General features: G+C 44.3%; 1 protein-coding gene across 2 annotated transcripts in view; it reads right to left on the reverse strand.

Annotated features, from left to right (window-relative positions):
• The window catches only part of KCNH7 (potassium voltage-gated channel subfamily H member 7), a 493,602-nt gene that overhangs the window by 145,655 nt on the left and 333,822 nt on the right, over positions 1 to 14,125 (reverse strand). For both annotated transcript variants that reach the window (XM_075317266.1, XM_075317267.1), the window contains exons 5-7: positions 12,332 to 12,352; positions 11,882 to 11,905; positions 348 to 562 (exon numbers count right to left, since the gene is read on the reverse strand). In XM_075317266.1, coding sequence (XP_075173381.1) covers positions 348 to 562; positions 11,882 to 11,905; positions 12,332 to 12,352 — 260 coding nt within the window. The remainder of the gene's footprint in view (positions 1 to 347; positions 563 to 11,881; positions 11,906 to 12,331; positions 12,353 to 14,125) is intronic.

The raw sequence follows: 14,125 nt of genomic DNA on the forward strand, positions 1-14,125 counted from the left end.
GCACAACAGATGTAATGGACACGACGGATCAGTTTTTTCGCAGGATTCCTGTGAATGGAATCCTGTGAAATAACACATCCGTTGCGTCAGTTGACATCTAAAAAACGATGGATCTGTCGTTGCGTCGCAACGACGGACCTGACGGAAGCAAAATAACAGAAATGTGAACACAGCCTTAGTGGCTATGCCTTACTATGGCAGCAAAGAACAGAAACGCGTTTCGCAAAAACTTCTGTAAACAATAATGTTAAGCAATAAAAACAATGAATTTTTTTCCAATATTCAAAATATTTCATGATAGTCAAGCAAATTTGCATTACATTTTTTTTTTTGTTAGCTTTCCTTACCTGTGTGACCTTTTCTGTGACATTGTGTGTCCTCTCTTTAACCTTAGGTGCTATAAGGGCCTTTTCTGAAGAAGGAGGTGATGACGCCTTTTTTTCATTTTTTATGTCTGAAAAGTTCAAAGTGAGCTGTGGAATTTTGTTGATTGTGCTGTATTTGTTCAGGTTTGAATCAGATGTAGAACCCAGAAGACTAGATTTGATATGATTAAAAGGGCCTAGAAGTAGTTAAAACACAAGTTATATATCTAATAAAAATGGAATAAAATAACACTAAACATCAAATGATTATATGCTCCTAAAAGAAACATATCTTTCCATGAGTCAAAAGACATGTAGAAATGGACGGACATATATTAGAGATTTTAGTTGTATATTAGTAATATAAGTAACTTTGTGACTGGTATGTGTCAGATTAGTTTTGAAAAAAATAAAGAATTGACAATTCCTCATACTGCTAAAGAAAAAGGCTCCACCCCTGAGGTTCTATGGCTCCACCCCCGAGGTTCTCTAACTCTGCCCAATTGCATTTCTAATAGTAATTTTCTAATGACTGATCAAAATAAATCAAAGACCTTAAGTCTTCTGTATAATTAGGAGGGTAGAAGGTTATACGGGAACACAAAAATCCACCTGTGCTAAGAAACTGTGGACACTCGATGCAAGATCTGGTGCCCTATGAAAACTAATGTTATAAATGATGATTAATAGTTGGGATCCCAGTTATGGATTCTGCAATAGGGTCCCATAGGTTCATGTTATTTATTTCCATAAGGTCTCTATTTACATCGAAATATCCACCTAGTACCTAACAGTCCCAGCATATAGTAGCATACATAAACAGATCTTTAGAAAAAGTGTTTCTAAAGATCCTTTATGATATGCTAATGAGTGCAGGGACTAGTCACAAGGGCGTTATTTCCCTTGGCTAGTTGGCCCCCTTAGCATGTAAGCACACGCCTTTACAGGCATGCTAAAATGAGGAATAAAAATCCCCCAGAAATTAAGCAAAAACTCACAGACTAATGGCAGAAGATGTAAACTGCCCAAGGCCAAAAAGACTAATGCACTGCCAGGATGCAGCAAGACCTCCATTAAATGGAGACATCACAGGTGCAAAGGAAGATGGTAAAATTGCACACTTGTGGCTTGCATAGGTCACTGGTCAGACATGCAGGTTCACAGTATCTGGTATGCAGCCTATTAGTTGCGCCCATCCCAATAGATGCAAGCGGACTGCGCCAGTACTAAATATGTGTACCATGCAGGGACAGTGAGTATAATATGCAAGGCCTAATATAAAGAGGCCTGCTAAAATGCTAATGAATGCACAGCGTCACAGGTATGATCACTCTCACCTCTCTGCTGCCACCTCAGCCAACGCTGGTTTTCGGCTCAGTGCGCTTGATCAGAAGTCATGCGCACTATGAAGCCTGGTGTATGACGCCCTGGGCAAGCCAGGGGTCACAGGTCACAACATCACACGCACCCCACATTCCCTGCAGGAACACAAAGCTAACCCAAAATCCTTGTTGCCTTCCTCCAGGGCCTGATGTCCACACCAGGGGGTGGGCCAGGCGGTTGGCTCCACCCATCGAGGAGTTCACAGCCCTGGAGGCGGGAAGAACCAGGCAGTGAAGTTAGGGGAGTGAAGGAGTAAACAGTGAAGTTGTAAAGGAGGACAGTAAGAGTGGCGACAGAAAAGAAACAGTTAAGAAAGCCTGAAGTTGGTCCGGGTGTGTGCCCCGGACTGAGACAGCAAGGTCAGCAGACGGCGGTGATAGTCTGCAGGGGGACTGTTTGGAGGTTGCTGGAAGGACCGCGGACGGGTGGTGACGCGGCGGTACTGGAGCAGTATACGAAGAACAGTCAGCACCAGGGCAGGGGCCTTTCGGATCCCGGCAAGGCTAGGAGTCGCCATAATTTGCCAAATCCGTCAGTGAAGGGGACCTCTGTCTCCTAACAACCAAGTCCCGATTGAAGGCAACAGCCCGACCGTGAAGGGGAGACACCGCCACCGCCAGGGCACCAGTTTCCCAGGGCCAGCGCCTGCGGGCAAAGTAGGGCTCCTTCGGCCCAGATTGAAGCCGAGGAGTGGGTAACCGGTGGGGACCCATCGCTACCAAGAGACTTTACATAGGTGCAGGGAAGAGACCATCACCGCTAACTGCAGGGAACCGCAGCACCGTAACCGTCCGAGGGACCCGTCCAACCAGCCGTTTGTTTACCGAGAACTGTGTCGTGTTTACTGGCTGAGTGAGTACCTCCATGCCGTGCGGCACAGCGCTGCCCCTGCGCCCCTGCACCTCCACAGGCCCCATACCCGCCTGTCCACCATACCAACCCCATCACTGGGCCCCGGGAGCACCAAGACCCCTACCCACGGAGGGGCAAATCAACAACTGGCTGCTCAACACCATCACTCCCGGGCTCCCCAGACAGAGCAGCGGTGGTGTCCACTTAATCACCACAACCGTGGGTGGCGTCACGGACAATAAACTATCCCAAAATCCAATCCCCTTTCACTCACGGGCGAGGAGCGCCGCTCGAGTCCCCGGGATCCGGCCCATCGCTCGAGCCACTGAGCAGCGGCAGCAGCAGGCCGCAGCAGCCGCAGCGGCAGCCGGACCCGAGCAGTGGGAGAGCGCGGCGTCCCCTCCTCCGCCCGCGACATATGCGTCCTGGCTTCAAACTGGCGTAGTGTGCATGACCAAAAATCCGGGGACTTCTGATCCATGTGCACTGAGCCGAAAACCAGCGAAGGCAGAAGAGAGGTGGGAGCAACACAGGAGTGTGCTAACATGCTAAGGGGGCCAACTAGTCAAGGGAAGTAACACCCTTGCGATTAGTCCCTGCGCTCATTAGCATATCATAAAGGATCTTTAGACATACTTTTACTAAAGATCTCTTTATCTATGCTACTAGATTCAGGGACGGTTAGGAAGGGAATAGAAATATGCACCGAGAACTGCTTGTGGTTCTGGGCCTATATTGCACCTGACAGCTTCCCTTTAAGAATTTTTTTTTTAATCACTAAAAATTCTAAAAAAGAAATTGATACTGGGTACCAGTTTGGTATTGATATAATACTATTGACCTGATGAATAGCTTTGAGAGTTCATTTTTATCACATACTGAAATCCAAAAACGATGTAAAAATTGATTTTTTTAACCATTTAATAAAACCACAAAAAAGTAAAAAAGTTAAGAATCTTGGAAAAGTGAAAGAAAAACCGAAAGTGTAAAAAAAAAAAATTAGCCATGGAGGCAAGGTGATTGATATGAATGAATTTGTTGGGTTTTTTTTTGTCTTTATGAATTCTTCACATAACAAAAATGTATTTAAAGTCTCCTCGGACTACAACTATAACTACATTACGGGTTGTTCCAACTGTCTTGTCACTGACGTGATGCAGTGTGCTCCATTTAATCCAATAAGTGTATCTAAGATAGAATGTTCCTGAAGTATGAGGGATCGTTTGGTTTATTCCACTCGAATAGTGCAGACCCTGCAATTATCCGGCATTACTTTCCCTCTGAGTAATTCTATGACTCACTAAAATCACCAATTTGATCAGCCCCTGGAAGCTCGATGGAAGCATTGAATTTAAGGATACATTTCATTAGCTGGGAAACTAAAAACTTTGTGTAACAGAATATCAGAGACGTTGGAGCTTACAATAAAAGCCATATTTAAGCGCCGCAGTGGTATCGATCCCGGAGAAATGTAGATTTGTATAATTGCTTGGTGTAGTTTATTCTCGCCGTGCAAATGATATTACTACTATAATTCCGATATAATAATGCATTTACCGTTTTGTGTGTTTCATAATGCTGCTTTGCTGGAAAAATAAGGCTCTGATTTATGGAGGTGCTTCAGACAGAATTCTGGCAAAATGTAGTAAAATTGTTGCACAACGTGAGGTTGTCCAATATATTTGGAGTTCAAGTTCAATTTAGAATAAGGAGTTCACATTAGTTTGTGTGATGGTGGGATATTGTGGGTCATGTACCATTGTGTGTGGGTTAACTTTTAGGCATGGTTCACTGTCCATTATTTGTATTGCTTGTGTGTGCATTGTATTGTATATAGGTAATCACCTCCTGTAGTGTTCCTGGCCCTAAAGGCCACGTATCACTAAGCGACATCGCTGCTGAGTCACGGTTTTTGTGACGCAACAGCGATCTTGCTACCGATGTCGCTGTGTGTGACATCCAGCAACGACCTGACCCCTGCTGTGAGGTCGTCGGGCGTTGATGAATGTCCTGGACCATTTTTTGCTTGTTGCTCGCCCGCTGTGAAGCACACATCGCTGTGTTTGACAGCGAGAGAGCAACAATCTGAATGTGCAGGGAGCAGGGAGCCGGCTTCTGCGGACGTTGGTAACCAAGGTATACATCGGGTAACCAAGCAAAGCGCTTTGCTTGGTTACCCGATATTTACCTTGGTTACCAGCGTCCGCAGCTTCTAGAAGCCAGCTCCCTGCACACATAGCCAAGGTACACATCGGGTAACTATAAGCAAAGCGCTTTGCTTAGTAACCCGATGTGTACTATGGTTACCAAGCTCAGCGTCGTTACACGGGTCGCTGGTGGCTGATCTCTGATCGCTGTGGAGATCTGCCTGATTGACAGCTCACCAGCGACCATGTAGCGATGCTCCAGCGATCCCTGCCAGGTCAGATCGCTCGTGGGGTTCGCTGGAGCGTTACTAAGTGTGACAGTACCTTAAGTCTGGGGGAACGGGCCTGGGATCCACCCAACCTTTTTGCTTATCTGGGGGGATGAGGCAGTCTGTTTGAGAACTTGAAGAGAGAAGGAAGAAGATTGAACCTCTGACGGAAAAGCTGTGGCTTCTCAGAGAGACCTGGACATTTATTTAACCCTTTCTGGACTATATTTGTGTTTCTACAATATTTTACCCTCTATATGGTGGATTATGATATGGACCATCTTGATTTGCTTGGAATAAATGTTTATTGGATTGTACAGTCATCTCTCGCTCTGTTGATTGTGTGATATGGGAGAAGGACCCCGTCACAGTTTGATAATCATTTAGTTAATTAGTACGGATGATCAAATTCTTCGATTATCCGGCTTCGAGAATATTTTCCGACTACCTCGCCACTATTCGATGCACGCGCAATGTAAGTCTATGGCAAGCCCGAATAGTTCCGAATAGTTGTTATTCGGATTTCCCATAGACTTACATTGCGCATCGAATATTCGCGAATAGTCGAATAGCGGCGAGGTATTCGGAAATTATTTGCGAAGCCGGATAATCGAAGTATTCGATCATCCCTATTAATTAGTGTTGCATATCTGTGCTGTTGAATATATGATGTGAAATACTTCTATTACTTTACTTTTGTTTTTAGTTTTAATAATGAAATCTATGTCTGTTTAATTTGTGACTTTTATGTGCAAAATATTTTTTTGTTAACGCATCTTATTTTGTTATAGTTAAGGAGTGTTAGTTACAGGGTAATTCACCTAATACTAAATAAATAACAATAAAAATACCAAATACTCAACAAAATAAAACACAATGTAAAATACATACGGAAAATACACAATCTGAGTGACAAATACTCCGGGGAAAACACATAAGTCATAGTAAGATGATACGCCGAATAGTACAACAGGGGATTCTGAATATCATGTGGATAAGAAGCACGTCTCATATCATTAAACATTCACGTAGAAGATTAGTAACTCCATGAGAACAATAAACAAATACTCACAATGGTTAGTAAGCATACCATGTGTTACAGCATAATAATCATACACAGCATGCAAGATAGCAATTTCACACTCAAATACCACACTGAATCGTTTGCCGCAGGCATTAATTGACAGCAATACCGAGAAAAAAGAGACCCAATGCCGCGTTAACTTATATGTAGATTTTACCAACGGATTGTAACTAAATATTTATATATATAACTTGGATAAAAGGATGAGATTCTGTAGATTCCGATGTGGCCATACTGGGATCTATAGATCCTAAAATGCAAAAAATATTAATCAAATAGATTTGATTAAGGCTTACTGTCCATTTAACACCCCCCTCTCAATTGATTCACAATCTATGTGTACAAATACTATGTTACACCAAATATTCCAGAAACAATTCTGTGGGAAATCTGAAATCCTCACCGCTGCTTCATTTATTTATTCATTCACTTGAAAGACTAAAGGGCACTTTACACGCTGCGATATCGGTACCGATATCGCTAGCGAGCGTGCCCGCCCCCGTCGGTTGTGCGTCACGGGCAAATCGCTGCCCGTGGCGCACAAGATCGCTAACACCCGTCACACGCACTTACCTTCCCTGCGACGTCGCTCTGGCCAGCGATCCGCCTCCTTTCTAAGGGGGCGGTTCGTGCGGTGTCACAGCGACGTCACACAGCAGCCGTCCAATAGCAGAGGAGGGGCGGAGATGAGCGGACGGAACATGCCACCCACCTCCTTCCTTCCTTCCTCATTGCCGGTGGACGGAGGTAAGGAGATGATCGTCACTCCTGCGGTGTCACACATAGCGATGTGTGCTGCCACAGGAACGAGGAACAACATCGCTACGTACGAGACAACGATTTTTGGTAAATGAATGACCTCTCATATACCAACGATTTTTGTCTCTTTTGCAATCGTTTAAGGTCACTCCTGCCCGTCACACGCTGCGATGTCGCTAACGGCGCCGGATGTACGTCACTAACGACGTGACCCCGACGATATATCGTTAGCGATGTCGCAGCATGTAAATGGCCCTTTACTGTACTTTATGAAATGATTTGTTAACCTAAATAAGCGTTTAATGGTAGGTTAGATGGACAGGTTACCAAACACTGGTTGGCGATGACCCGACACTGGGATGCCCAGTGATTCCAAAAACTGATCTGACTTGGGAGTAAAGATGTCATGAGTTTGTTACAGCCTGATGTGATCAGGGGATGTGGGATCAGACGGTCACAGCGTATAGTTTATCGCAGATCCTCTTTCGTGCCCGCTTATCGTTTACCCTGATCTGGAGCTTATTTAATTGCATCTGGTACTGAAGGGGTTAAGGTCCCTTTCTATCATGCTGTGTTTTAACAGGTAGTTGTAACCTCAGCTGCAGTCTCTCTCTTCTGCTATAAATATCCCCTCCTCACTAATCTTTATGGCGGCTATAGTTCATTCTATACTGTCAACCTTTAAGGAGTCTGTCTTTGGAGAAGCTTAGGTGTTCGTTTCTGTTGCAGCTGAGAAGTTGCCTGCTTGTGATACCAATGTGATATGACTGAAATAATGAGTGTGATTAAATAGGGATCCTAATAAAAAGATAGTGATCACAGGTATTATTTGATCCATCCAAAATTCAGTATCAGAGAGATGTCCTCTGGTTGACCCTATTTCACCATGACCAAGCGTACGTGTTAGCAGGTCTTGAACAAACCACTATTATGAGGAAGGAACCTTACAGTTCCACATATGCAGGAAATTGTGGTTAGTTAAAAACATGTGCAGGAAACTGGCGATGTAAAATTCACGGCTCATTGCCATATATGAAGGAAATTAGTGGTCAGCCAGTGGTCAGCTGGCAACATGTGCAGGAAGCTACTGGTGCCCACAACAGCGTGTGGTCAGGTTAAATGAACATGACTCAGCTGTCACATGCTGGTCACCAATTGCAATACTTAGTGTACACGACGTACAAAGTTTTGGTATAAAAATACAGGACTTGCTTAGTGAGATTAAAGACATTTTTCCAGGACGCTCAAAGTGGACGCACTGTTCCTGTGATGCAGAGGCCGGGTTGTTTTTCTCCTCACTAATCGAGTCCCTCCGATGAGAAAGGCATGCTAGAACATACGGTAATGTTGATGCATATTTCTGTTATTGTATAAGATTCTATGACTATAAAGTAGTGCTCATGCCTATGTACCATTGATTATTCATGTGCTTTTAAAATAAATAGTATCTTGCTATAAAAAATCTTAGTATTCGTGCCTGATTAGGATATCAGTGAGCGCTTTGTAAGTACGGGCTTTCAGCCCCTTTTTTTAGGAGAATTTAGCAAGACACTGCTGAAGAAGCCATGTAGTACTGTTTGTTAAGTCTTTGGCCACCTGTTCGTCTTACCTTCCTAGAGTTGCCGTAATGACGTGGCTACACTAGCTAGTCACGCTGGCCTTCACACTAGTCAGAATAAGTTCAAGGCCAGTGATGGCCTAGGCACAAGGCAGTGCATGGGGTGAAGAAACCATCTAGGGAAATTAGGTAGTGCAGGGATCAGCCTCAGGTGAGTGTTAGGAGCTTACCCTGCTTCCCTCTTCCTAGCGCCAGGGTCTTCAGTTGTATTGCTTCCCTGGTTTTCCCTTTGTTGCGCTGCTCGCTGGAAGTCCTCCCACACCCAGTGTGACAAAAAGTGACTATGTACATGGCCATATGTATTAGATACTTGTCGGGCTGGTGCAAAGCTCATTTGACCAAGTGCACACTTGACTTGATTAAGAGTGCATGAATTCTGTTAAGAGAGAGGGGAAAAAAGCGGAAGTTCTCGTGGCTGCTTATTGCTTCTAAAAAATAAAAAGCTATGGCTCGATGAAATGCAACTGTGCCTGATGCTTCTCTACCCCAACGTCTGCCTAACAGATCGATCAGATATTGGTTATCTTTCTCATATGCAAAATTGAAAAATTTCTGTCACTGGTTTGGATCAGACTGTCATCAATGTTAGTTCTGTATATCAGTTTTTACCATCATCGTTTCATCAGCTTTTTTTGTGTGTGAGACGTTTTCTCAAGTTTATTTAAAGGGAATCTGTACCTAGGTTTTCTACCTCATCTGAGAGCAGCATGATCTATGGAAGGAACTTCTAAAACCAACGATGTATCACTTAGATTACTGGGTGCAGCTGTACTGACACAATCTGAATTTTTAGCTTTAGTCATGTAGCTGAGCCCAGGGAGCTGTCCCTGCCCACACCAGGATCTCAATAGAGATTGTACATTGACAGTGAGGTGTCAAGTGCAGGAGGGGGCAAGCCGAACGACATTGCATGAGCCAACTAGACTTAGCACTGATAATCACCAAGGGATAAAACCTTTCATTTAAGTAAACGACAGCACAAAGCCTAATAAGAGGGAGGGGCATAGTTAACTTTTGTATTTAAAACCCCTACAGTTTGCTGGCTTTAGCTTACATAGCAAAAACCTGCTGACAGATTCCCTTTAATGAAAGAAACAACGGACAGCACCACGTATGACAGATAGTTGGCATCCGAGTAGAGTCTGATTTTTTTTAATGGATGCATACATTTCCACTGCTGAGTTTCATCCGTGATCAAAATGAGACTTGTCTCCGTGTGGTCCGCAAAAATAGAAGCGCATGTGAACAGCCCCATAGATTATCATAGGTATGAAGAAATGTGATAGAATTCACAAAAATGTAAAAAACTGACATCTGAATGAGCCTTAAGGCTCCTTTACACGCAGCGACATTGCTAGTGAAAGCATCCGCCCCCGTCATTTCTGCATCATGGGCAAATCATTGCCCGTGACACACAATATCGCTAGGACGCGTAAAACGGACTTACCTTCCTAGCGATGTTGCTGTGGGCGGTGAACAACCTCTTTTTTAAGGGGGAGGTTCGTGTGCCGTCACAGCGATGTCACACAGCGGTCCGTCAATAGAAGCGGAGGGGCGGAGACCAGCCGCAGTAATGACACGCCCACCTCGTTGCCGGAGGATGCTGGAACGCTGTTGTTCGTTTTTCCCGGGGTGTCACACGTAGCGATGTGTGCTGCCTCAGGAACGCCGAACAACCTGTGTCCCAAATGATCAACGATATTTGGGAAAGGAATGACGTGTCAACAATCAACGATATTGGCCATTCTTCGGATCGTTAGCAGTCGCTCGTAGGTGTCACACGCAACGACGTTGCTAATGACGCAGGATGTGCGTCACGAATTCCGTGACCCCAGCGATATCTCGTTAGCGATGTTGTTGCGTGTAACGGCGCCTTTAGACTGTGTGCACGCATTGAGTTTTTGTCACTTTTTTTGGTACAGATTTATCACAGCTTGAAGGGTTTCCTGATGCCAGCAAAGTGAAGTCCTGAAGTCTTGTGCACAAGTTGCTTATTTTCTCCTTGCAGATTTGGCACAAATTTAAATCTGCAGCATGTCAATTCTTCCAACGTTTGTCATGTCCACTCAACATGGCTTAAGGCACTAAATTAGGAAAAAGCCATGACAGTGGCTCCAGAAATGAAGCTTGGTGTGATCAGCAGACATGGCCATAAATATCATAGAGACCAATACTGCAAAAGGGAAGAAGAATGGTAGAAGATGGTTGGACTTAGTTCTGGTTGGCACAATCCTTAATTGTGTTTGTAGACTAGTATAAGGATAATTCTTTTCACAAGAATCTTGGCAGACAAGGGAGACGAATATGAGGTTTAGGACAAGCCAAAAATGGTGCCTGTTCATGGGCAGTGCATAGACACATTGTGGTCCCATATGTCTATGACAGAAGCTGATTGATTTGGACCCCTCTTGGAGCCCTGTGTAGCTGCATAGTCTACATCAGTTATATGTCCACCCATGGTTTTAGACCTTCTCTTTCATGATGTTGGAGAACACAAATTATGGTAGCTAGCTTCTCGTTTCCTAGAGCAAAGGCTCAGTTTGTTGCCCTAGTCATCCTAACTGTCATGATCCATGGTGCTCTGCTCTCCAGCAGAGCTGATGTTCTGTTTTGTATTTTGCACTGGTGGACGGGTTGTTCCCGTCCTTGGTTCCTGTGCTGGTGTTGGGAGGGGCCTCTCTCCAAGCGCCTTGTTGTGGGTGATTGCTCTGTTTCATTAAGGAGCAACTTCACCTGGAATGCTGCCAGTCGTAATTCCTGCCTGCAATAAGTGGTTTGGCTCCCATATGTGCTTTGACCTTGTCCTCCTACCCCGAACCTGTTGTTATCTCTCTCCTCCTGTGTTCCTGGCTTTGACATTCTTCCCTGGCTCCTGACCTGCAGCTTGTACCCTGACCTCGGCTCTGCTTTTCCCCATTGTACCTTACACGACTTCCTGGCTTCTGACCTCCGGCTTGGACCCTGACCTTGGCTCCACTTTCACCCAGAGTACCTTATGTGACTTCCTGGCTTCTGACCTTCGGCTTGTGTTCTGACTTTGTCTCTGTTTGAACCCTGTGTTCCATACGTGACCTTTGGTTTGTTTGACTTCCCTGTCACTAGTTGCTTCTGGTGACACCTAGTGGTAGTTCGTCATACTAACACCCTGACCGAAACAGGCTGGTTGGTGCTCCTTCTCCATTTCGATACGTCCAAAATTGGTTTCCTCACTCACTGACCCATTGATGTACAGCCTGATCATGCTAGTCTGTCCCATGTAAGGTGGAAATTTGGTGATCCCTACTTATTGGATGTACGCAATCATTACAACAATGCTCAGGGCAAACCATTTCAGTGGGCATCGTAGTGCACAACACATGCATGAATAGCTAAACTGAAAAAAATAAAAATAAAATAAACCATACCCCCTGCCATCCAGGAATGTGAAACTAGTTTTAAGGAGACAAAAGAGGAGTGAATGAAGAAAATATGCAATTTTTTGCTTCTTTCAAATTTACCTCTTTGCTACCAGAGGAAGAATATTGCAATAAATAACGATGTGTCTGGCAGCAAAGGAGTTAACTAGATCTCATTACTGTACCTCCAACCCTGTAAAATTAAAAAAAATAAATAAATACATGGTGGTTAGGAGTTCAGTTACTTTAATGTTCCGTTTTATACTGATTCGTATCGTATGCTGCCGCATAGAAAGCTAGCCGTCGAAAGACACATTTCACAGATTCAATAATGCACCCGCTCGTTATCAGGCCAGCGGAGGGCGCCGTATCTCATAGATCATGCAACAGGCAAATTAACATGCCAGGCAAAGTGGCACTCTTAAGCATCAAAGAAAACATTTGTTAATCACACATTACCTTTGATATCGCGACCATTGTCTGATATTCGGCAGAACAAAGAGAAATACAAAAAGAGAATATACTAAATGGGTTGGACTCAAAAAAGGCAAAAATACAAATAATTTTTTTTATGGTTACAAGGAAAGAAAATAGAACAATCAAAAAGTCACACCCTCCTAGGTCAAACAACAGATCTGCCTTGATTTTTTTTCCAGAAACAGTGCCACTTTGTCCACATTTTTTGTCTATTGTATTGCAGCCCAGCTATGTTATTAAAGGTACACCAAAACAAAAAAATATATATATAAAAAAAAAAAATACCAGCACTTAGGTCCCCTTTTACTTAGATCCCATTTGGTCTCATATTAATGTTAAAACTGAGAATTATATAAATAAATCTTTAGTGTGCTGTATCTGGTTGCATTTGCATGACATCTGGCTGCAGCAGGAGCCTCCCCCCTCTGCTATGTTTTCAGCGTCGGACTGGCTACTGGAGGAATCTCCAGTAATGCCAGGCCTGGATTCAGGTATTTGCATTGCACTCCGGAGCTGTCACCTGAGCTCCGGCGTGCAGCCTAGACTGTACCGCGAGCGCCGAGTGATTGTTTCCCCGGCGCTTGCGGTTCAGTTCATGACAGCTGCAGACAGGCTGATCTCCGGAGTTCAGGTGAGAACTGCGTAGTGCAGTGCAGGTATCTGAATCCAGGCCTGGCATTACTGGAGATTCCTCCGGTAGCCAGTCCGACGCTGTATGTTTGTAATAGTAAAAAAAATGTGATGAAGCCAAAGTCATGGATTAAACCCTGCCTCTTAGGCCTCCTTTACACGTCAGTGAGTCCGGTACGTCTGATGTCCGTTTTCATATGTACCGGAGACACGGACATACGCAGGCACATTAAAATCAATGGGTCTGCTCATATATCAGTGTTTTCACAAGGACCGTGTGTCCGTATGGAGCACACGCATGTCCGTGTCCTCTACACAGCAACATGGCTATTTTTCTCCGGCAGCACAAGTGTCACACATTGTTGTGATCCGTGTAATATCAGTGTGACACGTACCGGAGAAAACACGTGTCTTTGAAATAAAATGATTTTTTATACTCACCTGTCTGCAGTGCTGCTGTCTCCGGCCGCTGTTGTCACTTGCTTCCGAGTCTGCTCCTTATGCTCATGAATATTCACGGCACTGCGGACCCGGAAGCACCAGCGCCAGAGACAGCAGCGCCGGGACAGGTGAGTAAAATTTACTGCTCTCCGTGTGCTATCACGGATAGCACACGGTGAACACTAGTGTGCCAATATCAATGCACAAGGATGGGCCATACGCACCTTCAACACGGACGTCTATCACGGACGAGTGAAAGGTGCCTTAGGCATTGGAAAATGGAAGCAGTCTGCAGAAAATTAACATTTGCTTTCTCTGTGGGATTGCGTTTTGGGAACAAGCATAAAATCCTGCAGACAAACAGTGGGGTGGGGAGGAAGGGGGAGGGAGGAATTATTTCTGCCTATTCACAGCATTTATATTTAGGTTCATTGTTTCTTTAATCCTCAAAACCATGGACAATAGTGGCGCTGTTTTGTTTTTTGTTTGTTTTTTTAACATGCAAATTTCCTTTTTACAGCTGAAATGAAAAAGGCATTGACACCTGCTGCAGAGAGCCATCCGATAAGGTATTATTGACCCTTTAAATGGCTTTGCAACATTGACTTACGATATGAAGCCAAACTGCAATCTTCTCCGAAAAGGAAATATTTCCATTTGCAGACAGCTGTGTTATAGATCTTGCCACTTGTCCGTGTATTTTTG

Source organism: Anomaloglossus baeobatrachus, chromosome 7 (genome assembly GCF_048569485.1).
Source record: "Anomaloglossus baeobatrachus isolate aAnoBae1 chromosome 7, aAnoBae1.hap1, whole genome shotgun sequence".
NCBI lineage: Eukaryota > Metazoa > Chordata > Amphibia > Anura > Aromobatidae > Anomaloglossus > Anomaloglossus baeobatrachus.